The sequence below is a fragment of the Pongo abelii genome, chromosome 20 (assembly GCF_028885655.2).
Source record: "Pongo abelii isolate AG06213 chromosome 20, NHGRI_mPonAbe1-v2.0_pri, whole genome shotgun sequence".
Classification (NCBI taxonomy): Eukaryota; Metazoa; Chordata; class Mammalia; order Primates; family Hominidae; genus Pongo; species Pongo abelii.
Genome location: NC_072005.2, coordinates 23931797 through 23959504, shown reverse-complemented (window position 1 = coordinate 23959504; position 27708 = coordinate 23931797). Strand labels below are relative to the sequence as shown.

At 38.5% G+C, this 27708-nt stretch overlaps 2 protein-coding genes across 2 annotated transcripts in view; both read left to right on the top strand.

The window, feature by feature from the left end:
- Positions 1-19646, top strand: part of LOC103893093 (zinc finger protein 675) — a 33505-nt gene extending 13859 nt beyond the window's left edge. The window contains 4 exon segments of the mRNA XM_009253092.4: positions 7979-8105; positions 8934-9029; positions 16516-17974; positions 17976-19646. Of these exon segments, the coding sequence (XP_009251367.2) occupies positions 7979-8105; positions 8934-9029; positions 16516-17974; positions 17976-18063 (1770 nt within the window). The 3' untranslated portion in view covers positions 18064-19646.
- Positions 8940-27708, top strand: part of LOC100452052 (zinc finger protein 91) — a 275196-nt gene continuing 256427 nt past the window's right edge. The window contains exon 1 of the mRNA XM_054539977.2: positions 8940-9029. Within this exon, the coding sequence (XP_054395952.2) occupies positions 9006-9029 (24 nt within the window). The 5' untranslated portion in view covers positions 8940-9005. The remainder of the gene's footprint in view (positions 9030-27708) is intronic.

Sequence of the window (27708 nt, the reverse complement as noted above, 5' to 3'; positions counted from 1 at the left end):
CCTGTTACTGAAATGCTCACAAATGTGCAGGTAACACCTGCTGATATTCTTATCCATCCAGAACCTAAATCTGCAGCTCCAAATTCTGAATCTAGGTCTTGAAATTTTGGAAATTAAAAAATTTATATCTGAGAAATGCAGGTCCTTTTAGCTGTCAAACTTGAAGAGACATTAAAATGAGGGCACAATTATGTCTTTCTCCCCACTTTCAACTATATGTATTCATACCTTGAAACTGTTTGCTATTGCCACCAGTAGCTGTGAATTAAATTAATAATGCCACACTGGACACTCTAAACCTTAATGATGTACATCCAATCAATAATTAATGTTATTCCTATAAATAAGAGTTTCTGACAAACAAGTTTGTACCAGCCCAAAGAGGGACCAGCCTCTGTCTTCTTTTTACCTTTACAAATACACTTGTAACTGGTGGTAAGCAAAGTATAAATTCTAGGCAACTTGAGTCTTTGCTTTCATGTTATAATCCTCAAGCTTGGTCCCCCCAAAACTGTCTATTTATATTTATGTTGCCTCAGCTTTTTCCTTTTAGGTAGAAATATCATTTAGAATGAGCTAGAGCAGCCTCTGTGAGTGGACCTCTCCTTTGATTGTACTCCACTTTCTGTGACACACAAGAATGCAGAGCCAGGTTTATCTGACGTAGAATCTGCACATAAGGTCTAACCTCTGGGATTCACAAGTCAAGGTTAGGCTTTCGATTGAGAATGTACAGCAAACATACAGGAGACATTTTCTGCATTGTGAGATGTCAACATAGAAATGTTAAAAGCCCTTTTTGAGGGTGCAGGTTTTTGAACTTCTCAGATCTTGTCCAGTGACTTTCTACAGTTATGTGAGAGGCTCCAGGTGTAAATAGAACCTGATTGCAGAATCTGTAAGTGTAAACAAGCATCTTCAGAGTAAGAGATTAAGACTACAAGGTATCCAGTGCCATGACCAAACTATACCTACCCATAAAATGTGATACTGGAGTAGAGTATTCTTGTCCTTTTTTTTTTTTTTTTTTTTTTTTTTTCAATATACCCAAGAGCTAACTAATCAAGACATGCAATTCAACTTCTGGAGCTCTACCAGGACAGTTCCATTCTTCATTTAGCCTGAGTCTCTCATCCCTAGCTTATCATTGGGCCACCAGCTCAGGGGCACTGAGAACCCTCTCACAATCACCTAGGCATCTTTGAGAAATTTGAAAATGTCCAGAACAGAATTGTGTAAGGCTGACATGAGTGGTTAATTCTGCTTCTGTCTTAATGCAAGAGAGATAAGTCATTCTGTGTTTGTTCCTACCCCCATGCAAGAGATGTCTTTGGTTGGTACTCAGATGAGAGTTTCTCCAGTTTCCTGGTACTTAGGTGAAAAACAAGGAAGAGGTCTGGAGACTCAGATAAACTAATTGCTTCCATTTCATATGACCATTAGATAAATAAATAAAGCAGTCATGGTCCCTATCATCCGGGAACTTTTAGTCTAGACGAGCAACTAGATAAACGGCTGAATTGGGCATGATATGGTTGCTACGATGTTCCTAGACAGGGGCAGTGAAGAAGATCCCAGGCCCCTTCAGTCTTCATCTAATTCCTCCTTTTGCACTGCTAGAGTTTTCTGACCCAACCCCATAGTGGCACAGGGGCAGTCAGTTCTCCAGGGGTAATGACTGGTACCTTTGCATTGACAGCAGGGACCTGGCAGAGGCTTAGTATATCCCTTTGCCCAATGCCCACTTTTCTTGCATTTGAAGCAAGAGTTTCTGCTGGCTTTATCTTTATGGCCCTTCAGATTTTCCTTAGATGCTCTTTGGGCATTCAGGACATCACCAATGATGGCTGCCATAATTTTGGCTTGCCGTTTTTCTTTACTCTTTCCTTTTTCCTTCCTTCAGGTCACAATTGTTATACACCATAAACATAGTATCAAGAAGCTGGTTTTGGTTAGTCTGTGGCCCTATCTGTAGCTTGTGGAGCTTATGTCTAATGTTAGGGGCAGATTGGCTAATAAAATGCTTTGCCATTAATATTTTCCCTTCAGGAGAGGAAGGGACTAGATTAGTATATTTTTTAAAAGCCTTCCTCCAACCTGCCATAAAACATGGCTAGATTTTTCTTCTTGCTTTGTGTAACCTTCTGTACTTTATCATAATTTTCTGCCTTAGTTATTCCCTTTCTCATTCTTCCAAGGAGAGCCTCAAGAAATTTAGCCTGGTTGTTTCCCACAGTGGTGTTGTAGTTTCAATGAGGATCAGTAGTGGGAACTGTTTCTGGTCCTGAGTGATTGCCCTGAGGGTTTCAGGTGAATAATCCGTTCGCTTCCTGGTGGGTGGCCTCAAAGGTTTGTTCTTTTTCTGAAGGGATGCAACAGGTTGCTAGAATAAATTGAACATCTCTGCATGAGAGATCAAAGTTTGAAATCCATCAGCAAATTTCCCAAGATTCTCAGAATAGCTTCCTAGCTTCTCCTTACATTGTTGTTTATCAGTTATAGAGAAGGGGACCTTCATTAGGACTGGCCCCTCAGCTCTTGCTACCCTAAGAAGTAGCAGGGCTGGAGAGAGAGTTCAATACAGTGTTCCCCCTTGAGTATAAGGGGAACTTGTAGGGTCCCCAGTGTTTGCTCCTGAGTTTTAGCCTCAGAAGCACTTGGCAAGGGGTCGCTTGGCAAGGATGGTCGCTGCTCACCCTGAGAACCAGGTGGCCCTGTAAAAGAAGGTTATCTATAATATCTACTTCTGCCTTAGAACTTTCCTTTGGGGGGTAGGTTCTGGGAGTTTCACAGATTGTTAGGTTTTGATACAGGGTCATGAAGGGCTGTACATAGGAGATTTCTGACCATTTGTCCTGCCTCTTGCAAAATAGGCCTGATTGCAGGATAGTGTCATAATTAATGCTACCATTGACTGCCCAGTGTTCTGAACTGAGCAGCTCATAATAGGGCCAGACAGTATTGCAGAAAAATACTACACATTTCCTCTTTAGACTGTCAGGGTCAAATTGATTCTAATGGTGGAAGATATAGCCAAGCAGGGAATCAGAATTGGAAATAGAGTTGCCCACAGTGGAATCAGGTGAAATAGATTGAGAGTTGCTCATAGTGGTCTACAAAAAAGAAAAAAGAAGAGGACTTTGCAAAGTAGAGGGCTCATTAGGTGACCCAAATTTTTCCTGGGGCATCTCCCTGGAAAACTTCTTGGCCCAGACTGGGGTCTCTGGGAACATCCCTTCTTTAGGCCCCAGACTTAAGTCTGTCAGATGGCTCTGACCTTAGATAGGTGCCAGCACCACTTTAGAATGGTTCCCTCAATCACTGATGACCTACTATGAGGCTTTTTTTTTTTTTTTTTAATTTTTTTTTTGAGACAGAGTCTCGCTCTGTCGTCCAGGCTGGAGTGCAGTGGCGTGATCTTGGCTCACTGCAATCTCTGCCTCCTGGATTCAAGCGATTCTTCTGCCTTAGCCTCCTGAGTAGCTGGCATTACAGGTGCGTGCCACAACGCAAGGCTAATTTTTTTGTATTTTTAGTTGGTCAGGCAGGTCTTGAACTCCTGACCTTATGATCTGTCTGCCTTGGCATCCCAAAGTGCTGGGATTACAGGCATTAGCCACCGCACCCGGACTACTATGAGCTTTTTTTAAGGTTTATCTATCCCATTTAAAGCAACCCTTTAACTCTCTCAACTTCGGCAATAATACATTTCCTTTCATAAGTTCCCCCCCTCCACCATGCACCTCACAGACCACCTGCAACATGCTTGGACCCTCTGACTTATATAACCTTTTTGCATAGCTAGGTGGGTTTTCTGTGCATAGCTAGTTGAGTGGGGGAAGGGAAGAATTTAGCATAAGAAAAGAAAAGAAGGTTTAAGTCACCTGAAATGTGTGAGTTCACCCTGGGCGAACTGCCCGCTGCCAACTGTGTCATATGTAGGGATCAGGGACTGTAACCAGAAAGGATAGAAAATCTTTCCCCCTTCTGGGCAGGACAGGCAACCCTGTTTGCTCGTTGGCCTTCAGAGAACATCAGAGAGTGGATCTGGCTAGTTCCACTCAATTACGAACATCTACCAGAAAATGGCTGCTGAAAGACTGAAAAAGGAGAAAAGGAAAAGGTCTCAGAAAAAGGACAAAAAAAAGAAAAAGGACAAAAACAATAGGACTCAGAAAAACAAACAAAAAAAAGGTCTCAGGTCCCTCACCCAAACTGTGAGGTGGTAGTGAGGCACTTACATGTGGAAACCTTTCAGTTTCATCAAAAAGTGGCCCTGGGTGGGGGCGGGGGGAGGGGAGAGAGAGAAAGAGAGAAAGAGAAAGACTTGTATGTAAAAGGAGAAAGGAAAAAATTAAATCCCATACTTTAGGCCTACCTCCTCTCCTGCCTGGCTCACCAAAATAAGTTACCAGTAGAGGGTCTTGACTGCGAGTTGTCCAGATTCTTGGCCTTTTGAACAAAGAATTGGATGAAACAGCAAAGCAAGAAAAGAATGAAGCAACAAAGGAACAAAACAGGTTTATTGAAAATGAAATTACACTCTGCAGTGTGAAAGTGGGCCCGAACAATGGCTTAAGGTCCCAGACACAGAATTTTCTTGGGTTCAGATATCCCCTAGAGGTTTCTCATTGCCCACTTGGTGCTCACCTCATGTAAATGAAGTGGTGGCCCACAATTGCTCTGATTAGTTGCAGAAAGCAACCAATCAGATGCTGATGGGAAGTTACAAAGGTCACAATCCTCAGCAAATATCCGATTGATTGCAAAAGCAACCAATCAGAGGCTAAGGTGAAGTTACAAAGTGTCACTTTTATTCAAATAGAGACTTAGCCCACAATCAGTCTGATTGGTTGTGGACAGCCAATTTCCTATCTGCCTCACAGAAAAGGTGGGGATTTGCAAAGGCAATAGCCTCTGGTCTTTTTGTTACTTAGGCATGGAAAGTTAGTTTTCCTTTCCATTTAGGTCTAGGAATTCGGTGTGAAATGGTCTTAGGTTCCCTGCCTCCAGACCCTATTCTCCTGCCTCATTAGTACATGTGTACCTCATGGTTTCCAAATGCAGACTTATTTAAATGTTGCTGCCTTCTGTTTATTCTGTAAACTTTAAAGAGCCAGCAAAGAATATGAAAATTGGTAGTCTTCATTTGAGAAGTATTTGTGTTGTAACAAGAGTGCTGAGTGTAAGGGACTCCATGCTGTGCCTGCTTTCTCTAATGCTAATCATGAGCCCCGGAAGAGCAACGTCAGCATTGATAGGGAACATTAATGGGTTTAAAATACCCATTAATGGCTGGCTGCCATGGCTCATGCCTGTAATCCCAGCACTTTGGGAGGCCAAGTTGGGTGAATCACTAGAGGTCTGGAGTTTGAGACCAGCCTGACCAACATGGTGAAACCCTGCCTCTACTAAAAATACACAAAAAATTAGCTGCTTGTGGTGGCAGGCGCCTGTGTTATCCCAGCTACTCAAGGCTGAGGCAGGAGAATCGCTTGAACCCAGGGGGCGGAGGTTGCAGTGAGTTGAGATTGCGCCACTGCACTCCAGCCTGCGCTACAGAGCGACACTCCATCACACACACACACACATACACACACAAAAACCCAAAAAACAAAAAAACCACTCATGAACCCTAAGTCTGCAGAATTACATCACAGAGAGTGGAGCCACAGTTTCCAAGTATTTTTTAAGCTCATTAAAGCTTTAAAGGCAATGCCCAGCTAAGTGGTTTTCAGCCCAGGTTTGATTTTTTTTTTTTTTTTTTTTTTTGAGGCAGGGTCTCGCTCTGTGCCCAGGCTGGAGTGCAGTGGTGCGATTTCAGCTCACTGCAACCTCCACCTCCTGGGTTCAAGCGATTCTCCTGCCTCAGCCTCCTGAGTAGCTGGGATTATAAGCAAGTGCCACGTCGGCCAGCTAATATTTGTATTTTTAGTAGAGACGGGGTTTCACCATGTTGGCCAGGCTGGTCAGGAACTCCTGACCTCAAGTGATCCCCCCGTCTTGGCCTCCCAAAGTGCTGAGATTACAGGTGTGAGCCACCATGCCCAGCCCAGGTTTCTAATTAAGATTACATGGCCAGTTTGCAGAAATATCTGCTTGTACCCTGTCCACAGGTCTGTTTATTCTGGGCGGAGGTATCATGTTTTGTTTTTTGTTTTTGAGACAGGGTCTCACTCTGTTGCTCAGGCTGGAGTACAGTGGTACGACCTCAGGTCACTGCAACATTCGCCTGCCAGGTTTAAGCGATTCTCCTGCCTCTGCCTTCCAAGTAGCTGAGATTACAGGCATGTACCATTATGCCTGGCTAATTTGTGTATTTTTAGTAGAGATGGGGTTTTGCCATGTTGGCCAGGTTGTTCTCAAACTCCTGGCCTCGAGTGATCTGCCCACCTTGGCCTCCCAAAGTGCTGCGATTACAGGTGTGAGCCACTGTTCCTGCCCATGTTGTTTTAATTAAGTGCCTCATGTGACTCTAACGTGAGGCCAAAATCAAGTATGAGGGGTTCAAGATATATTCATGAGAGTTAAGTTCTACCTTTGCTCTAAAGAATGGTCAAAGGGCTGGTTCTGTTTGGTTTGTTAGTGACAGGAAAGTGTGGCCCGAATTATCATTGCTGTAGCAGAAACTGTTGGTGTCCATGGCAGGGGAGGGCACCTGAGGACAGAAGAAAATAAACTTTTACTTTTATCTCCGTGGAGCAGCTCATGGTTCCTGAATCGCTTCTGGTATGAAGGACAGAAATGGGTGGACTTTTTCTGTGAGTCTTGGTCCTTCTGCCTGTGAGTGTGGTGGTACCAGGTAAACATGTGGTGCTGATGCCTTTAAAGGCATATTCTCCAGATGCAGGTGTAATTTTTCCAGAGAATCGCATCTGAAAAGAATTTTCAGAGAAAGGAAAAAATGGCTTTTTTTCAGTTAAACATGTCTCAGATCAAGAGCTGTGTCCGCTCTGCCTCCTGGAATGCCATGCGTTTATTACTTGCAAACTTTGACTTCTCTACTTGGGTTTTTTCTCCCTAATGAGTTTGTTTTAACTACTTCTAAAAACTCTTATGATAGTCAAGAGTCTCTGAAAAATACTTCTTTTCCATATACCAGCGCCTTCTCTACATCATGACTTCTTATATGCCATGCAGAATTCTCACCATTATTTTATAATCTGCAATATTAAAAATGTTACCTGTGGCTATTGAACATGCGAAGGTGTAGATAACTCAAGATTTCTATTGGGAAAACCTGGGGTCCTTAGTAAAAATGGAGAACATCTAATGTTGAGGCTCCATCTGTGTTCTCAATTAGCTATTATTTAAACAAGATAGCGTTTATTACACAGAAGCTTGTGAAGCACTCAAAAAGGTACGTGTTTGTGTTTATGCCCTTAATTATGTATTTTTTTTTTTTTTTTTTTTTTTTTGAGACGGAGTCTCACTCTTGTTGCCCACGCTGGAGTGCAGTGGTATGATCTCAGCTCACGGCAGCCTCCACTCACCACAGCCTTCACCTCACAGGTTTAAGCCATTCTCGTGATTCTCCTGCCTCAGCCTCCTGAGTAGCTGGGATTACATGCATGCGCCACCACGCCTGGCTAATTTTGTATTTTTAGTAGAGATTGGGTTTCTCCATGTTGGTCAGGTGGGTCTTGGAACTCCCGACCTCAGGTGATCTGCCCGCCTTGGCCTCCCAAAGTGCTGGGATTACAGGCATGAGCCACTGTGCCTGACCTATTATATATGCTATTATTTAGAAAATTATTATGTATACACTGATGTTGTGGCTCTTGTGCCACTCTGTTTTCTCAGGGTTAGAGAACACATTAGGAAATATTTCTGTGTAAAAAAATATGATTTTATTGGATAATTTCAGTCACTCCTATAAGTCAGAACCTGTTCTCTTTAGTCTCTCATTTTACCTTGAGTCAAATTATAATCTCTGTTGGCTACCTGGTGAATATGTTTGTGTGTATGTGTTTTTCAGGGACTGTTGACATTTAGGGATGTGGCCATAGAATTCTCTCTGGAAGAATGGCAATGCCTAGACACTGCACAGCGGAATTTATATAAAAATGTGATTTTAGAGAACTACAGAAACCTGGTCTTCCTGGGTAAGGATAACTTAAACATACAGTTTCTTTCTTTTTTTTTTTTTTCTTTTGAGACAGAGTCTGGCTCTGTCGCCAGGCTAGAGTGCAGTGGTGCGATCTTGGCTCACTGCAACCTCCGCCTCCTGGGTTCAAGCAATTCTCGTGCCTCAGCCTTCCAAGTAGCTGGGACTACAGGCGTAAGCCACCATGCCTAGCTAATTTTTTTTTGTATTTTTGGTAGAGACAGGGTTTCACCATGTTGGCTAGGCTGGTCTCTAACTCCTGACCCCAGATGAGCCATTTGCCTCGGCCTCCCAAAGTGCTGGGATTATTGGTGTGAGCCACCATGCCTGTCCCAACACACAGTTTCTAATATACCGTAAAGGTTTCATTTCTCTTCTTTGTAGAATATATTTTGGTAATGTATGCTTTGCATAAATGAGTTTCAGATCCCTGTTTTTGAGAAAATCTTAAGGATTTGTCTGTATAGAGAAGAATTTCTTTAGTATGTTTCATCTTGATTTGAACTTACCACATTCCTGAGCTGATCTGTGTCCTTCACTCTAGATTAGTGGTAATTTCAGAAGTTTAGTGGCATAAAATATTGTTGCCCACACCTTAAAATCTACTTGCCAACACCAAATTTTGATTCAGTAATACTGGGTAGTGAAATTAAGAACCTACAAATTTAGAATATTTTCTAAGTATTTAAAAATTTCTGTTATAAGTCAGTATTTTGGGATTAATTTACTAGACTATTCTATTACATTCTCTTTACTGAACACATTACTAGGTTGGTAATTGGAGAATATGAGCAAGATTCATGTTATTTATTTTTTAATAAAACAGGTATTGCTGTCTCTAAGCAAGACCTGATCACCTGTCTGGAGCAAGAAAAAGAGCCTTTGACTGTGAAGAGACATGAGATGGTGGATGAACCCCCAGGTAAGTGAGAATGAAAGTGAATACAACAGGTGACACTGGTGAGAGGTCCAAACAGAGAAAAAAAATCTTATTCACACTAGCATTAAAATAATAAATTTCTGAGAACAAATTTAACCAAGGAGGTACAAAATCTTTACAGTGAGAGATATATCAGTGAAAGATATTAGAAAAGACATAAATAAACTTGAAAATATTTTATGTCTATGAATTGAAAGAATAAATACTAAGGTCAAAGAGAAAGGTCAAAGAGAAAGCCAGTCCTTAAAATGTGATTTGGGAAGCCGTGTTTTAAAGGAATAGTTTCTGGAAAGCCTGAGTATTTTATGCTCTCAGATTTGAGCATTTTCTGTCTTATGCTTTTAAATTCTCTAAGGTTTCTGTTTACGTTTTTGGTAATTTTCCTTCAAGTTTTCGGTGAGAACCAGTGTCCTCTTCATGGCATACAGGAGACTGTGCAATCTGAATCCTTACTCATTTTTTTTGGAGGCACAGAAATACCTGCATAATTTTGAGAAACTCTGTTAAATGATTTTTTTAAGTTCTTTTTTTCCATCATGTCTGAAACGTGTGAGAAGTAGTTTCTTTTCTATTGGTTTCTTTTCTTCTTTTTTTTTTTTTTTTTTTTTTGAGACAGAGTCTTGCTCTGTAGCCCAGGCTGGGGTGCAGTGCTACAGTCTCGACTCCCTGTAACTTTTGCCTCTTGGGTTTAAGCAGTTCTCCTGTGTCAGCCTCCCAAGTAGCTGGGATTACAAGCACGTGCCACCACGCCCGGCTAATTTTGTGTTTTTAGTAGAGATGGGGTTTCACCATGTTGGCCAGGCTGGTCTCAAACTCCTGCCCTCAGGTCATTTGCTTGCCTTGGCTTCCCAAAGTGCTGGGATTACAGGTGTGAGCCACTATTCCTCGCCCTTTTTTTTTCATTTTTCTACACATTTTATTTGTTTGTATTTCTATAGTCTTCAGATGTAGTCTTGAAATTATAAAGGGCTGGGTGCAGCGGCTCAAGGGCCAGGCACCCAGGCACAGTGGCTCACGCCTGTAATCCCAGCACTTTGGGAGGCCGAGGTGGGCGGATCAGGAGGTCAGATAAAAATTAGAAAGAAGCTTTCTGAGAAACTGCTTTGTGATGTGTGCATTCATCTTACAGAGGTAAATCTTTCTTTTGATTCAGCAGTTTGGAAACCTGGCTAACATGGTGAAACCCTGTGTCTACTAAAAATACAAAAAATTAGCCGGGTGTGGTGGCACACGCCTGTAATCCCAGCTACTCAGGAGGCTGAGGCAGGAGAATCGCTTGAACCCGGGAGGTGGAGGTTACAGTGAGCCAAGCTTGTGCCACTGCACTCCAGCCTGGCTATAGAGCGGGACTCCGTCTCAAGAAAATTATAAAGTATGATATCCTTCTGCTTTGTTCTTTTTTCTCAAGCTTGCTTCGGCTATTTAAAGTATATCATAGTTTCATTTAAATTTTAGAATTATATTTTTTATTACTGTGAAAAACAAATGCCACTGGAATTTTGATAGGGAGTCTATTGAATCTATAGATCATTTTGGATAACGTGGCACTTTAACAGTATTTATTCTTTCAATTCATAGACATAAAATATTTTCAAGTTTATTTATGTCTTTTCTAATATCTTTCACTGATACATCTCTCACTGTAAAGATTTTGTACCTCCTTGGTTAAATTTGTTCTCAGAAATTTATTATTTTAATGCTATTGTAAATAAGATTTTTTTTCTCTGTTTTATCAGAGAGTTTATGGAACCCTAACTTGTATGTTAGTTTTATATTTTTCTGATTTACTGAGTGTATTTACAAGTTTTAATGTACTGTTTGTGTTTATATATATATGATCATATGAGCTACAGCCAGCAACTTTTTACTTATGTGTCTTCAGTTTCAATTGCTCTTTCATTTTTTGACTAATTCTTCTGCCAGTACTTTCAGTGTTATGTTAAACTAGCAGCATTGACAATGGGCACCATATAGTTTTGCATTGGCATCTGTGTACAGAAGGAGAAAACACCTTAAGTTTTTATAAACTGGTTTCAGAAGGTAAAGATCTTTTGTTGGACCCTCAGGGCGATGGGATGCCCTCTGGGTTTGTAGTGGAGACGGGGTTGTAGCTTTGTCACAAGGCAGCTGGGTCTGCACTAGAGTCTACCTTTAGTTGGCTTGTCCTAAAAAAGTTGGGTAGTTTAAATTCCCATTTTGGACAGACTGAATTTTGGCAGGGGATTTTGCTCTGTAGGGCAGACACTAGGGCAGGTTTTTGCAGTAGGGTCTGCATATGGTGGGCCTTATATCAAAATGTGAATGACTATGGCTTTCAGCGAGTACCAGAAAGGATCTTTCCAGGTCACTGTGTGGGTTTCTATATAGGCAGAACTGACCATAAACTGTGGCTCAGCGAGCTGGAACTGAGTCATTGAACTGCTTCAAGGACCACAGTGAAGGCTAAGGTCCTTTACCTTAGGCCAGTCCACATGGCTATAAATGGGTATCTTCCTCTGGGCCTCTGGAAAAGCAGAATCTCTCCCAGACTTTGGCTGGGAGGAGTTTGGGATGGTTACATAGTAAGTTCAGAATTCTCAGTGGGACCAAGTTGGGTGGGCCATTTCCTAGTCTGTAGTTAAGAACAGGGATCCTGTAGTTTACACCTGAATGAGGGCCTGCCTTCTGAAAAGAAGACTTTTAAATCTTGGGCTTTATCAGAGTTCCACAACTCCCTCTCTCTCTGGATCTCAAAGCTCTCAAAGGCACTTATTTTGAGATGGAGTCTTGCTACATACATAATTCAAGCTGATTTTGAAATCCTAACCTGAAGCAATTCTCTAAACTTAATATACCGTGTATCTTTCATTACAGGTGTGAGCCATGATGCCTGGCTATCTCATAAAGGCATTTTTGTCAGGGATGGCTGACAAATTGTCTTGCTGTGCAGGAGATAACAAAATAGGGCACCTTTTATTCTCCCATCTTACTGATTTCACTCCTGCTATACATTTTTATTCTCCATTTTCTGTTTCAATTTTGTCTGTAGTTTTAGATTTAGAAGTTTAGAACAATATGCTAGAATTTACATGTAATGTCTAAAGTAAATTAGATAATTTGTAGACACTCCATATTTACTAAAACTGTTACTTATAAATTTAGGCTTGATGTAGGAAAAAAGAATTCTATGATTTACACCCATTTTGTCCAGCCTATATCTAAATAATATAATTTATTCGCAGGTATTTGTTTTATTTATCAGACACTCTAACCATATTCTGCAATATATATATTTATATATTTAACATTTATATATATTTAGCATTTTATATATATAGAGAGAGAGAGAGAAAGAGCAATGTAAGGCTATTTTTTTGCTTCTAAAGTTGGATTACAGCAGTTTTGTTTTGTGTAACAATAGCATATATTTAAAACATAAAATTTCTGTCTTTTTTTTTTTTTTTTTTTGAGACAGAGTCTCGCCCTGTCGTCCAGCCTGAAGTTCACTGGTACAATCTCTGCTCACTGCAACCTCCACCTCCCAGGTTCAAGTGATTCTCCTGTCTCAGCCTCCTGAGTAGCTGGGACTAGAGGCACATGCCACCATGCCTGGCTAATTTTTGTACTTTTAGTAGAGACGGGGTTTCACCATGGTGGCCAGGCTGGTCTTGAACTCCTGACCTCGTGATCCATCTTCCTCGGCCTCCCAAAGTTCTGGTACAGGTGTGAGCCACCAAGCCCGGCCCAAAATTATTATTATTATTATTTTAAATTTTATTTTGAGATGGAGTTTTGCTCCTGTTTCCCAGGCTGGAGTGCAATGGTGTAATCTCGACTCAGTCCAACCTCCGCCTACCGGGTTTAAGCAGTTCTCCTGCCTCCGCCTCCTGAGTATCTAGGATTACAGGTGTGCGCCACCACACCTGGCTAATTTTTTTGCATTTTTAGTAGAGAGAGTTTCACCATGTTGCCGAGTCTGGTCTCGAATCCCTGAATTTGTGATCCACCAGCCTCACCTCCCAAAGTGCTGGGATTACAGGCATGAGCCACTGCATCTGTCCTAGACACATTATTTTTAATGCTACATCAGTGTTGCCTGCAAGATTTTATGAGTAAACGTTTCTCTTACTATGGTTTTGCCATTCCGTATTAGTGTGTTTTTTCAGTTTGACATCTGTTTATTGTTTTTTTGTTTTACCATTTGAGACAATTTGCAATTGTTTGTACACTTTAAGTCTGTGGGATTTAATTAAGAAATAAATCAGCCACATATATATCCCAATCAGATTACATATGTGTGTTTATCTATGAATATGACCCCAATTTTGTTTATGGCTTATCTTGTACGTATTCTTTCTTAGCTGATTTTCAATGATTATTTTATCTTGTCTAAGTGATTAGTCATGGAGATAGTCTTTTTTTTTTTTCTTTCGAGATGGAGTTTCACTCTTGTTGCCCAGGCTGGAGTGCAATGGTGTGATCTCCGCCCACTGCAACCTCTGCCTCCCAGGTTGAAGTGATTCTCCTGCTTCAGCCTCCCAAGCAGCTGGGATTACAGGCGTGTGCCACCACGCCCAGCTAATTTTTTGTATTTTTAGTAGAGGCGAGGTTTCTCCATGTGGTCAGGGTGGTCTCCAACTCCCGACCTCAGGTGATCCACCTGCCTCGGCCTCCCAAAGTACTGGGATTACAAGGCGTGAGCCACCACACCCGGTGGGATAGTCTTATTTTCACCATGTGTTTAATAATAAATATATATTTCTTTTGTGTGAGAGAAACGCTTTTGTGATTTGAAGGTAATTCATGTAAAGATTTATAATTCTGTATTTTTTCCAGTTTTTGTTTTAAAAAAATTAATTGTAAAACCACATAAAGTAAATTTTACCATCTAAAATCTACTGAAGTGTATACTTCAGGGCCAGGCATGATAGTGGCTCATATCTTTGATCCCAGGATTTGGGGAGGCCAAGACAGAATTGCTTGAGCCCAAAAGTGTGAGACTAGCCTGGGAAACGTGTGGAGATTCTCTGTCTACAAAAAATTTTTAAAAATAGCCAGGCATGGTGGTGTGCACCTGTGGTCCCAGCTTTTTGGGAGATTGATGGTGCAGGATTACTTTAGCCTGGCAGTTTGAGGCTACAGTGAGCCATCATTGTGCCACTTTACTCAAACTTGGATGACAGAGTGAGAACCTGTCTCAAAAAAACTGTACGTTTCAGGCATGTTTAGTGTATTTGTATTGTTATGCAAAAGACTTCTATGAATTTTTCATCTTGTGAAACTAAAACTCAATACCCATTAACAACTGCCCATTTTATCCTCTCTCCAGCCATTGACAAACACCCTTGCACTTTCTATGAGTGTCACTAATTAAGATCTCTCACATAAGTGGAATCATATAGTATCCATCATTTTGTTACTGGCTTACTTCAGGTGATATAATCTCAAAGTTTATCTTAAAATGTGACAAGATTTATTTAAGGCTGAATAATCCATTGTGTGTGTGTGTGTGTGTGTATATATACATATACATATATATATATATATATATACCTTTTTTTTTTTTGAGATGGAGTCTCATTTTGTCACCCAGGCTGGAGTGCAGTGGGGAATATCTTGGCTCACTGCAACCTCTGCATCCTGGGTTCAAGTGATTCTCATGCCTCAGCCTCCTATGTAGCTGGGACTACAGGCACATGCCACCACACCCAGCTAATTTTTGTATTTTTAGTAGAGAAGGGGTTTCACCATGTTGGCCAGGCTGGTCCCAAACTCCTGACCTCAGGTAATCTGCCCACCTCAGCCTCCTAAAGTGGTAGGATTATAGGCGTGAGCCACTCCTAATGCATTTTTTATAGAGATTATGTTGAATTTGTTCACCACTTTTGGTTGCATTGACATTTTTGAAAAATTAAGTGTTTTGGCCCTTGAGCCAAGAATGTGTTGAAGACTGTTTTATTTTCATATATTTTTCAATTTGCCAGTTTTACTTTTGCTTTTAATTTTTTGTTTTATTCACTTTTGGTCAGAAAGTGTTTATAATTTTGGTCTTCCTAAATCTATTTATTGTTGCTGTTAGAAGATTTTACTGTGTCACTCAGGCTGGAGTGCAGTGGCATAATTTTGGCTCACTGCAGCCATAACCTCCCAGGCTCAAGTGATCCTTTTACCTCAGTCTTCCAAGTAGCTGGCACTACAGACGTGCCATGGCTGCTACCATGCCTGGCTAATTTTTTGATTATTTGTAGGAACAGGATCTCGCTATGTTGCCCAGGCTGGTGTCAAATTTCTGGCCCAGCTGGGTCTTCCAAAGTGTTCAGATTATAGGCATGAGCCACTGCACCCAGCCAGCATTCTTAAATTTAATAAGACTTGATTTGTGTCCTAACAGAATACACCAGGTGCAAATAAGAATATTGTGTATTCTCTTGCTTTTGATTAAAAGGGTTTGTACAGGTCTGTTAAGCCTATTTGGTCTGTGATATGGCTTGGATGTCGATGTTCTCCAAACCTCATATTGCAATGTAATCATCATTGTTTTGGGTCCTGATAGAAGGTGAATATGGGACCTAGAGGGAGGTGCTTAGGTCATGAGGGAAAGTTCCTCATGGATGGCTTGGCACTATCCTCTTGTTAATCAGTAAGTTTACACTCTGTTAATTCAAGTAAGAGCTAGTTCATTAAAAAAAAAAAAAAAAAAAAAAAAAAAAAAACCTGGCTTCTTTACCTCACACTTGCTTTGTATCTTACCATGTGATGTGTCCAGTTTTCTGTGCATTGCACTGTGATTGTAAGCTTCCTGAGACCCTCACCAGAAGCAGATGCTGGCACACACTTTTTGTACAGTCTGCCGAACTGTGACCCAAATCTTTTTTCTTTATAAATTATCCACTCTCAGGTATTCCTCTATATGTAAATAATTTTGAAGTTTGCAATTTACTTTTTTTTTTTTTTTTTTTTTGAGACAGAGTCTTGCTTTGTCACCCAGGCTGGAGTATAATGGTGCAATCTCCGCCCACTGCAACCTTAGCCTCCTGGGTTCAAGCGGTTCTCCTGCCTTAGCCTCCCAATTAGCTGGGACTACAGGCTCCTGCCACCATGCCCAGCTAATTTTTTTTTCTATTTTTAGTAGAGATGCGGTTTCACTATGTTGGCCAGGCTGGTCTTGAACTCCTGACCTCGTGATCCGCCCGCCTCAGCCTCCTAAAGTGCTGGGAGTACAGGTGTGAGTCACTGCACCTGGCTGTAATTTACTTCTAAAAACATTATGTTATGTTGGGGAGTAGAAAAAGCTGTGTTGGGTAAATGTGACAGAATTTTTCTTTTTCTATGCGGCTCTTTGCATTGTGCTCACCTGGGGCAATGCGTACACTTAATTATGGCCTGTGGTGCCATCTTGCTTATGTAGTTTGTGTAATTTTATAAGTTAGGTTTGGAAAGTATATTTATCTGAGTCTGTAAAGTAATGTGTTATTTTTATTTCTTTCAGTAATGTGTTCTCATTTTGCCCAAGAGTTTTGGCCAGAGCAGAACATAAAAGATTCTTTTGAAAAAGTGACACTGAGAAGATATGAAAAATGTGGAAATGATAATTTTCAGTTAAAAGGCTGTAAAAGTGTGGATGAATGTAAGGTGCACAAGGGAGGTTATAATGGTCTTAACCAATGTTTACCAACTACACAAAGCAAAATGTTTCAGTGTGATAAATATGTGAAAGTCTTTAATAAATTTTCACATTCAGATAGACGTAAGATAAAACATGTGGAAAATAAACCTTTCAAATGTAAAGAATGTGGCAAATCATTTTGCATGCTTTCACACCTAACTCGACATGAAAGAAATTATACCAAGGTGAATTTCTGCAAATGTGAAGAATGTGAAAAAGCTTTTAACCAATCTTCAAAGCTTACTAAACATAAAAGAATTTATACTTGTGAGAAACTCTACAAATGTCAAGAATGTGACAGAACTTTTAGCCAATTCTCAAACCTTACTGAATATAAAAAAGATTATACTCGAGAGAAACCATACAAATGTGAAGAATGTGGCAAAGCCTTTAACCAGTCCTCACACCTTACTACACATAAGATAATTCATACAGGAGAGAAACCCTACAAATGTGAAGAATGTGGCAAAGCCTTTAACCAATTCTCAAATCTTACTACACATAAAAAAATTCACACTGGAGAGCAACCCTACATATGTGAAGAATGTGGCAAGGCTTTTACCCAATCCTCAACCCTTACTACACATAAGAGAATTCATACTGGAGAGAAGCCCTACAAATGTGAAGAATGTGGAAAAGCTTTTAACCGATCCTCAAAACTTACTGAACATAAAAACATTCATACTGGAGAGCAACCCTACAAATGTGAGGAATGTGGCAAAGCTTTTAACCGATCCTCAAATCTTACGGAACATAGGAAAATTCATACCGAAGAGAAACCCTACAAATGTAAAGAATGTGGCAAAGCTTTTAAACACTCCTCAGCCCTTACTACACATAAGAGAATTCACACTGGAGAGAAACCCTACATATGTGAAGAGTGTGGCAAAGCTTTTAACCGATCCTCAAAACTTACTGAACATAAGAAACTTCATACTGGAAAGAAACCCTACAAATGTGAAGAATGTGGCAAAGCTTTTATCCAATCCTCAAAACTTACTGAACATAAGAAAATTCATTCTGGAGAGATACCCTACAAGTGTGAAGAATGTGGCAAAGCTTTTAAACACTCCTCATCCCTTACTACACATAAGAGAATTCATACTGGGGAGAAACCCTACAAATGTGAAGAATGTGGCAAAGCTTTTAGCCGATCCTCAAAACTTACTGAACATAAGATAATTCATACTGGAGAGAAACCCTATAAATGTGAGAGATGTGACAAAGCTTTTAACCAATCTGCAAACCTTACTAAACATAAAAAAATACATACTGGAGAGAAACTACAAAACTGGAATGTGTGACAATGATTTTGACAACACCTCAAACTTTTCTAATTATAAAGGAAATCATACTGGTGAAAAATTCTAGAAATGTAAAGAATGTGTCAAAGTCTTTAAATGGTTTTCACACTTCATTGTATGTAAGATAATTCATACTGGAGAAAACTACAAGTGTGAAGAATTTGGCAATACTGTTAATTAAGGCTCAAACCTTATTGCACAGGAAAGCATTTATACTTAAGAAAAATTGTACAAATACAAAGAATGTAAAATAGCCATTAATATCTGTTGACATCTTAATAACAGAATGTTGGTACTTAATAAAAGCATTATAAATGCAATTACTGTCTAAAGATTTTAAGAAAATATAAGCCTTTAAAGTGAAGAAGAGTATTCGTTTTGAAGACAAAGATTACAAACATAAAGAGGGTTGTAGTACATTTACTGGTATCACAAATCTTATCATATACATTTTGTACTAGAGAAAAACCCTGAAGCAGTTGCTCAGAGTTTTTTCAACATCAGTGAATCTGTCTGGGAGAAAAACTCTGCAAATGTAATACATTTAGAAAAACACATTTTTTCAAAAGCTATAGCTTTAGAAAACACCAGAGAGTTAGTACTAAAATATATTTCTGCAGGCTGGGCACAGTGGCTCACGCCTGTAATCCCAGCACTTTGGGAGGCTGAGGCGGATAGATCACCTGAGGTCAGGTGTTCGAGACCAGCCTGGTCAACATAGCGAAACCCTGTCTCTACTAAAAATACAAAAATTAGCCAGGCATGGTGGTGATTGCCTGTAATTCCAGCTACTCAGGAGGGTGAGGCAGGAGAATTGCTTGAACCCGGGGGGCAGAGGTTGCAGTGAGTCAAGATCATGCCATTGCACTCTAGCCTGGGCAACAAGAGTGAAACTCCAGCTCTCTCTCTCTCTCTCTCTCTCCTCTCTCTCTCTCTCTCTCTCTCTCCTCTCTCTCTCTCTCCTCTCTCTCTCTCTCTCTCTCCTCTCTCTCTCCTCTCTCCTCTCTCTCTCTCCTCTCTCTTCTTCTCTCTCTCTCTCTATATATACATTTTTTTGCAGATGCAGTAAATATAAAACTATTCTAAAATTAAGTCTATGTAAATATCTGATAACTCACAGTAGAAATGTCTAAGGCACTGACACTTCAGACATTACAGTAAATCAGAGTCCTGAGTATAAAAAATAATCCAGAACTAAAGTTGTTAGATAAATTATTTGTGTATAACTTTAAAAGGTGTAGATGTTTTGAAAAGTTATAATTACATTGAAAGTATACCTTTTTCCTTAAAAATACAGATTATTTGCAACATGAATAATGTAATTCAACTCTCAAAATTCAAAACTCTTGTTCATTTCTATTGTATTCAACTTGTGACTAATTGTTGCTGCATCAGCGATAGGAGAATTTTTTTTATTAGTTGGGCATTATGATCTTTTATGGAAGGGTAAGGACATGAAAATGTAAAACACATGATAAAAATCTAAGTGGAGAGGCTCTTTTTGTTAATATAAGTGACACATGAGATAGGTGTTCAGAGTAATATTCTGCATTATAGCGAGAAAAAAGATTTTAAATTTCAGTTAAAATTAGTAAATTATTTTACTAATTGTACTTTTATGTAATAAAATGTACATTCTTAAAATTTTAAGTTATGTGTGAACTTATTTTATTAAAATTTTATTTAACATTTATAAAATTGTGCATTTAATAAAGTTATTATGCCACTAACTTTAACCTATTTCACTTTACTCAAGGGTGTAGGCAAAAGATGGTAACATACTATTTGGTAACATAATGGACTAACAGTTCTAGTAATCCCTTTTGCCAGTGACTTTAAATTGCAAGGAGGTTAAAGAATGTTGGTCCCATAGGTTAAATATTTATTTCTCATTTAAGTTTATACTTTTTAATTTTTGTGGATACATTGTATATTTATGCCATATATAGCACATTTTGATACAGACATATGTAATAATTACATCAGGAAAAATTAAGTATCCATCATCTCCAGCATTTATCCTTTGTATTATAAACCAATTCTACAGTTTTAGTTTTTTTAATGTACAATTGTTATTGACTACAGGGCTATTTTTATGGTTACGCTAAAAATTATATAGAAGTATAAATAAAGTCCACACATTGAGTCCTAAATAAGCATTAAAAAATTGTTATATGTATTTTTGAACATGTTGCTTCTCTGCCTGCAAACACATACAGACTTGTTAGTTTTGATTTACATAAAGTTAAATATATACATTACTCTTAAGCTAAACCCTAGGTGTAAGAAAATTATGGAGTAAGTAAGCATGTTTGTGTGAGTATAAATTTGTACCTATTTTCAGAAGAAAAGAGCAATATTGGAACAAAACATTTTAGGAAGGTAACTAATTTACTAGAAAACTATAAACCTCAAAAATGCGGAAAGCAAATCTATACTCTTTCTACTGAATTACTGTAAAATAGTATGGCTTATGGGTTCAAAATCTCCTTATGCAAATTTTGTTTTTACTTGATTGGTACTCATGCCTAGTCCACATTTTTTTGTTTCTTATAATTTTTTTTCTTTTATAGTTTATGAGGTTTTCATTATGTGAAGTGGTCAAAGATATAAGCTATTTTTATAAAATTTAGTAGGGCACGCAAAATAATTTTTAGATGTAGTTCCACAATTAGTGTATTGTTTTATTGAATTAAAACATTCTATTTTGTTCTTTTAATTGAAGAACCTTATATAAGCCTATTTAAGTTATTATTCCTTTCACTTTTTATAATTGACAGAAGTAAATTTATTTGTTGATTGAGCCAGTTTCAGGTATTGGGGGACCCCGCCCCCAATATGTCAACGTAGGTTCATTCTATTTTCCATAAGTGTTGGCCGGCTGAGAAATAAAGAGAGACAAAGAAAGGAATTTTACAGCTGGGCTGCCAGGGGTGACATCACACACGGTAGGACCATGATGCCCACCTGAGTCTCCGACCAGCAAGTTTTTATTAAGGGTTTCCAAAGGGGAGGGGGTGTAAGAACAGAGTAGGTACAAAGATCACATGCTTCAAAGAGCAAAAAGTAGAACCACTGATAAGGGTCTAACAAAGATCACATATTTCTGAGGGAACAGGGCAAAGGGCAAATGCAGAACCACTAATAAGGGTCCAACAAAGATCAAAGGGCAAAAGCAGAACCACTGATAAGGGTCCAACAAAGATCACAGGGCAAAGGGCAAAAGCAGAACCACTGATAAGGGTCTATGTTCAGTAGTGCATGTATTGTCTTGATAAACAAACAACTGAAAACGGTTCGAGAGCAGAGAACCGGTCTGACCACAAATTTACCAGGGTTGAGTTTTCCCAACCCTAGTAAGCCTGAGGGTTCTGCAGGAGACCAGGGCTTATCTCAGTCCTTATCTGAACTGTACAAGACAGACATTCCCAGAGCAGCCATTTATAGACATCCCCCAGGAACACATTCTTTTCCCAGAGTATTAATATTACTTGCTAGGAAAAGAATTTAGTGATATATTTCCTACTTGCACGTCCATTTATAGGCCCTCTGCAAGAAGAAAAATATGGCTCTTTTTGCCCGACCCCGCAGGCAGTCAGACCTTATGGTTGTCTTCCCTTGTTCCGTAAAAGTCGCTATTCTGTTGTTTTTCAAGGTGCACTGATTTCATATTTTTCAAACACACGTTTTACAATCAATCTGTACAGTTAACACAATTATCACAGTGGTCCTGAGGTGATGTACATCCTCAGTTTATGAAAATAACAGGATTAAGAGATTAAAGACAGGCATAAGAAATTACAAAAGTATTATTTGAGAACTGATAAATGTCCATATTAAGATGAAATCTTCACAATTTATGTTCCTCTGCCACGGCTCCAGCCCTCTGTTCAGGGTCCCTGACTTCCCATAACATTCAGGTAAGTACTAAGGAGGCTTCATAAGTCATGAGAATGTTTTAATATATAAATGTAGCAAAAAACATGACAGTGCTTGCTGAGTAACAGATGTTTTATAATCTAAATATTCCTGCTAGAGTTAGTTTGTAACTTTAAGTCAGAGATGTAAAATATAAATGACAAAGAAAAAACATTGCTTCTTTATGTGGAGAGGATCTTTTTTTAAGCAGCAAACCTAAATCTTGCTGAATATAAAGCAAAATTCTGCTTGTTTTATTTTCCAGTTATCTTCAGTTTTGTTTCTTATGTGTTTTCCAACTATGTATGGCATCAGAGCACTTCTTTTTTTCTGTTTTATAGCTACAATTTTCTCACTTTTTTTTTTTAAATGCCATGTCATTTCACATGCTATTTTGTAGGTTTTGATGAGAAAGTTGGTATTTTTAATGCACTTGAAAAATTGTTTTTTTGGTCAGGTGCAATGGCTCACACCTGTAATCCCAGCACGTTGGAAGGCCGAGGCGGGCAGATCATGAGGTCAGGAGTTTGAGACCGGCCTGGCCAATATGGTGAAACCCTGTCTCTACTAAAGATACAAAATAGCCAGGTGCGGTGGCATGCACCTGTAATCCCAGCTACTCAGGCGGCTAGGGCAGGAGAATCGCTTGAACCCAGGAGGCGGAGGTAGCAGTGAGCTGAGATTGCACGATTGCACTCCAGCCTAGGCGACAAGGCGAGACTGTCTGAAAAAAAGAAAGAAAAATTGATTTTAACTGGAGAGTTTGCTTATCAATGTAAGTTTTTTTGTTTTGTTTTGAGACGAAGTCTTGCTCCATCACCAGGCTGGAGTGCAGTGGCACAATCTCGGCTCGCTGCAACCTCCACCTCCCTAGTTCAAGCGATTCTCCTGCCTCAGCCTCCTGAGTGGCTGGGACTATAGGCATGTGCCACCACACCCAGCTAAGTTTTTTGCCTTTTCGGTAGAGGCGGGATTTCACCATGTTGGCCAGGATGGTCTCGATCTCTTGACCTCATGATTTGCCCACCTCAGCCTCCCAAAGTGCTGGGATTACAGGTGTGAGCCACTGTGCCCAGCCCGAACACCTGCCCTTTTAGTGTCTTTCATACCATTACCATCTGTAATAAATAAATGTGTATTTATTTTGTAAAACATTACATTTTGAAGTATATGTACATTGTCAAATGCTTAATTTTAGGTAATGCTTCACATAGTTAACTCTTGGTGGTGAGAGCACATGATATTGTCTTAATTTTTTTAAAAAATGCAAATACATTATTATGAACTATAGTCACTATGCTGTAGAACATATTGTTTGAACTTATTTCTCCTGCCCAACTATAATTATGTATTATTTGACAGATTTATTTTCAAGCTTCCCTTTCTGAATACCTTGGCATCTGGTGGTCACTATGTTACTCTCTACTTCAATGAGATTAAGTTTTTTTAGAATCCATCTGTAAGTGAAATTATAAAGTAATATCTATGCCTTACTTCAACTAATGTCCTCCAGATTAATCATGTAATTGAAAACTACATTTTCTTTTTTAAAGATGAATAGTATTTTGTTGTGTATGTATACCACATTGTCTTTATGTACTAATTAGATGTTGAACCACTGATTTTATGTTTTGGCCATTGTGAAGAGTGTTGCAAACAACATAGAGTTGCAAATGTTTCTTCATTCCGATTTTGTTTTGGGTATGTATCCAATATTGCACTTGCTGCATTAGATAGTTTGATTTTAAATTTTTTGAGATATCTCTATTTTGTTTTTCATAATGGCTGTCCTCATTTACATTCACCCCAACAGTGTGCAAGCATTCCCTTTTCTGCACAGCTTTACTACACTTTTTCTTTTTAATAAGAGTCATTCTAACAGGAGTGAGTTGATATCTCATAGTAATTTTTTTTTGCTTTCCTTTTCTGATAATTGATATTGAGCATTTTTTATTTATAGCTTGGCAATATGTATGTCTTGAAAAATATTCAAACCTTTTGCTCATTTTTAAGTTTTTTTTTTGGTGTAGTAATTTTAGTATACAACAAAAAACTTGTCTCATGTATGATTTGCCTATATTTTCTCTGATTCTTTAGTTGTCTAATCCTGTTAATTGTATGAGAATTCTGTGCAGCAACTTTTTAATTTGAAGTAATATGACTCATCTGTTTTTCCTTTATTTTCCTGGGGTTTTGAGATTACAGCAGAAAAGTCACTGTCCAGATCAATGTTATAGGGCTTTCACCCTATATTTTTTTGTAGTAATTCCAGTTTCAAGCCTTACAGTTAAGTATCTAATTTATTTTGGGTTGATTTATATATATGATGTGATATGCAGATCTTGTTTTATTGCTCTTCATGTGGCTATATAGTTTTCTCAACACCATTTATTGAAGATACTGTCCTTTCCCTAAGAAACTGTCACCTATTTCTAAAATCATTTAGCTATAAATGCATGAATATGTTTCTGCTCTTTTGTGCTTCATTTGTGTATGTTTATTTTTATTCAAGTGGCATACCATTTTGATTACTATAGCTTTGTAGTATATTTCTAAGTCAGTTTGGGTGATAATTTCAGTCTTTTTTTTCTTAGTTGTTTTGGCTATTCAGGTATTTTGCGGTACCATATAAATTTTAGATATATATAAAATTTTAGATATATATTTAAAATTTTCTATTTAGTGTGTCACTGGTACTTTGGTAGTTTTTGCAAATATTTGTAATTTTTTCATTTGTGTATTATTTAATTTCTTTAAGATTCTTTATCCTATAATGTAACATGTTTCAACTTTTTAGTTAAATTTAATTCAAAGTCTAGTAACTAGTTATTGTAGATGGAATTGGTTTTTAATTTCATTTTCAGATAGTTAATCATTAGTGTATAGAAATGCTACTAATTTTGTATGTTGATTTTATATTCTGCCAGTTTAATAAATTTGTTTATTCTAGTGGTTCTCAGTAAAGTCTTAGACTTTTCTATACTTAAGATGTCATCTGCAAGCAGCAATAATTTAATTTTTTTCCAATATGGATGCCTTTGATTTTATTTTCCAATTTCTCTGCCATGGACATTTAGTACTCTGTTTAGTAAGACTGAAGAAAGTGGGAATCCTTGTGTTATTCTAGCTCTTAGAGTAAAAGCTCACAACATTTCTCCATCTACTATGTTGTTAGCTGTGCAATTTTTGTTATATGTGGCATTTATTGGCTTAATGCATTTGCCCTATACCTAATTTATTCACATATTTATCATGAGGGAATATGACTTTTGTCAAACTTTTATTCTGCATGTATTTAAATGTTAAACATGTGAAAGCTAATCCCACATAAATATAAAACATCTTCAGAGACTACTATGGACATCTCTATGCATGAAAACTAAAAAATTTAGAGAAAATAAACTGGATACACGCAATCTCCCAAAATTGAACCATTAAGAAACAAAAATGTAGAACAGAGCAAAAATGTATAATGAAATTGAATTAGTAATAAAAAAACATAATTAGCCCTGAATCAGATACATTCACAGCCAAATTTCACCACATATAAAAAAGATGGGCCGGGCATGGTGGCTCATGCCTGTAATCCCAGCACTTTGGGAGGCCGAAGCAGGCGGATCACCTGAGGTCAGGAATTCGAGACCAGCCTGGGCAACATGATGAAACCCTGTCTTTATCAAAAATATGAAAATTAACTGGGCATGGTGGTGTGTGCCTGTAATCCTAGCTACTCAGGAGGCTGAGGTAGGAGAATCACTTGAACACAGGAGGTGGAGGTTGCAGTGAGCCAAGATCATGCATGCCACTGCACTCCAGCCTGGGCGACAAAGCGAGACTCTGCCTCAAACAAAAACACTCTGGGAGGTTGAGGTGGGCAGATCACAAGGGCAGGAGTTCAAGACCAGCCTGGCCAATATGGTGAAACCCTGTCTCTACTAAAAATACTAAAATTAGTTGAGTGTGTTGGTGGTGGGCTCCTGTAGTCCCAGCTACCCAGGAGGCTGAGACAGGAGAATTGCTTGAGCCCAGTACGGGTAGGTTGCAGTGAGCTGAGATCGCACCACTACACTCCAGCCTGGGCGACAGAGCAAGACTCCGTCAAAAAAAAAAAAAAAAAGATGAACTGGTACTAATTCTACTGAATATATATAAAAAATCAAAGTGGAATTTATTTCTAATTCATTATATGAAACAAGTATCATCCTAATACCAAAATCTAGTGAAGACACACAAAAAAACTGCAGGCAAATATTCTTGATGAACATTGAAACATCCTCCATGAAACACTAGCAAGCCGAGTTCACAAGCAAATAAAAAAGTTATTTTCCACAATCATGTGGGCTTTATGAATGCAAGAATGTTTTATGATATGCAGTCAGTAAGTGAAATTCACCTTGTAAAGATGATTAAAAGCAAAAATTATGTAATTATCAAAACATGCAGAAAAAGCATTCAAGAAAATTCAATATTCATAAAAATCTCAACAAACTAGACATTGAAGAAACACTTCAAAATATTGAGTCACCCATAACAAATCGTCATTTAACATCATACTTAACAGATGAAAGCTGGATGCATTCTCCATAAAAATAACAATATTCACTCAACACTCACACTCCTATTCAACATAGTTCTGGAAGTCCTAGCCAGTGCAATCAAACAAATAAATAAAAGGCATCTAAATAGAAAAATAGGAAGTCAAATTATCTTCACAGAAGATATAATTCTCTACCCAGGAAACTTTAAAGATTTCACCAAAAGACTCGTAAGCCTAAAAAATGACTTCAGCAATGTCTCATGATACAAAATCAACATACGAAAATGAGTAGCATTTTTTACACTAATAACATTCAAGCTGAGAACAAAATCAAGAACACAGTTTATGATAGCCACAGACAAAAAATATATATACATTAAATCAAAGAGGTAAAATATCTCTACAAGGAGTACAACAATACACTGCTGAAAGAAATCAGAAAACACAAGTAAATGGAAAAGCATTTTATGCTCATGGATTTGAAGAATCAATATAATTTAAATGTTCGTGCTGCCTAAAACCTACAAATTAAGTGCTATTTCTATCAAACCCTTAATGCCATTTTTATAGAATTAAAAAAAAAATCTTCTAAAATGTATAGAAAAACAAGCCTAAATAGCCAAGGCAACGTTAAGAAAACTGGATGCCTCACATTACCTGACTTCAAACTTTACCAGAAGCTACAGTAACCAATATGACATCGTTCTGGTATAAAAATATACATATGGACCAATGGAACAGAGAGAGAGCCCTGAAATAAAGCTACACTCCTATACAACAAACCTTTTTTTTTTTTGAGGGAGTGGTGTGGAACAATCCCCAGATCACTGCAACTTCAGACTCCTGGGTTCAAGCAATTCTCATGCCTCAGCCTCCCGAGTAGCTGTGATTACAGATATGCACCACCATGCCTGGCCAACTTTTGTATTTTTAGTAGAGGTGGGGTTTCACCATGTCGGCCAGGCTGGTCTCAAACACTTGAACTCAAGTGATCTGCTCACCTTGGCCCCTGAAGTGCTGGGATTACAGGCAGGAGCCACCACTCCTTCCCCCAACTTATTTTTGACAAAGTTAATAGAAATAAAAAGGAAATAACTACCTATCTAATAAATAGTATTGGGAAAACTTGTTAGTCAAATGCAAAAGAAGAAAACTGAAACCCTACCTCTCATATATAAAACAAGATAGATTAATAACTGTGAGACTTTAATATATAAAAATTCTAGAAGACCAATTAGAAATTACTCTTCTAGACAC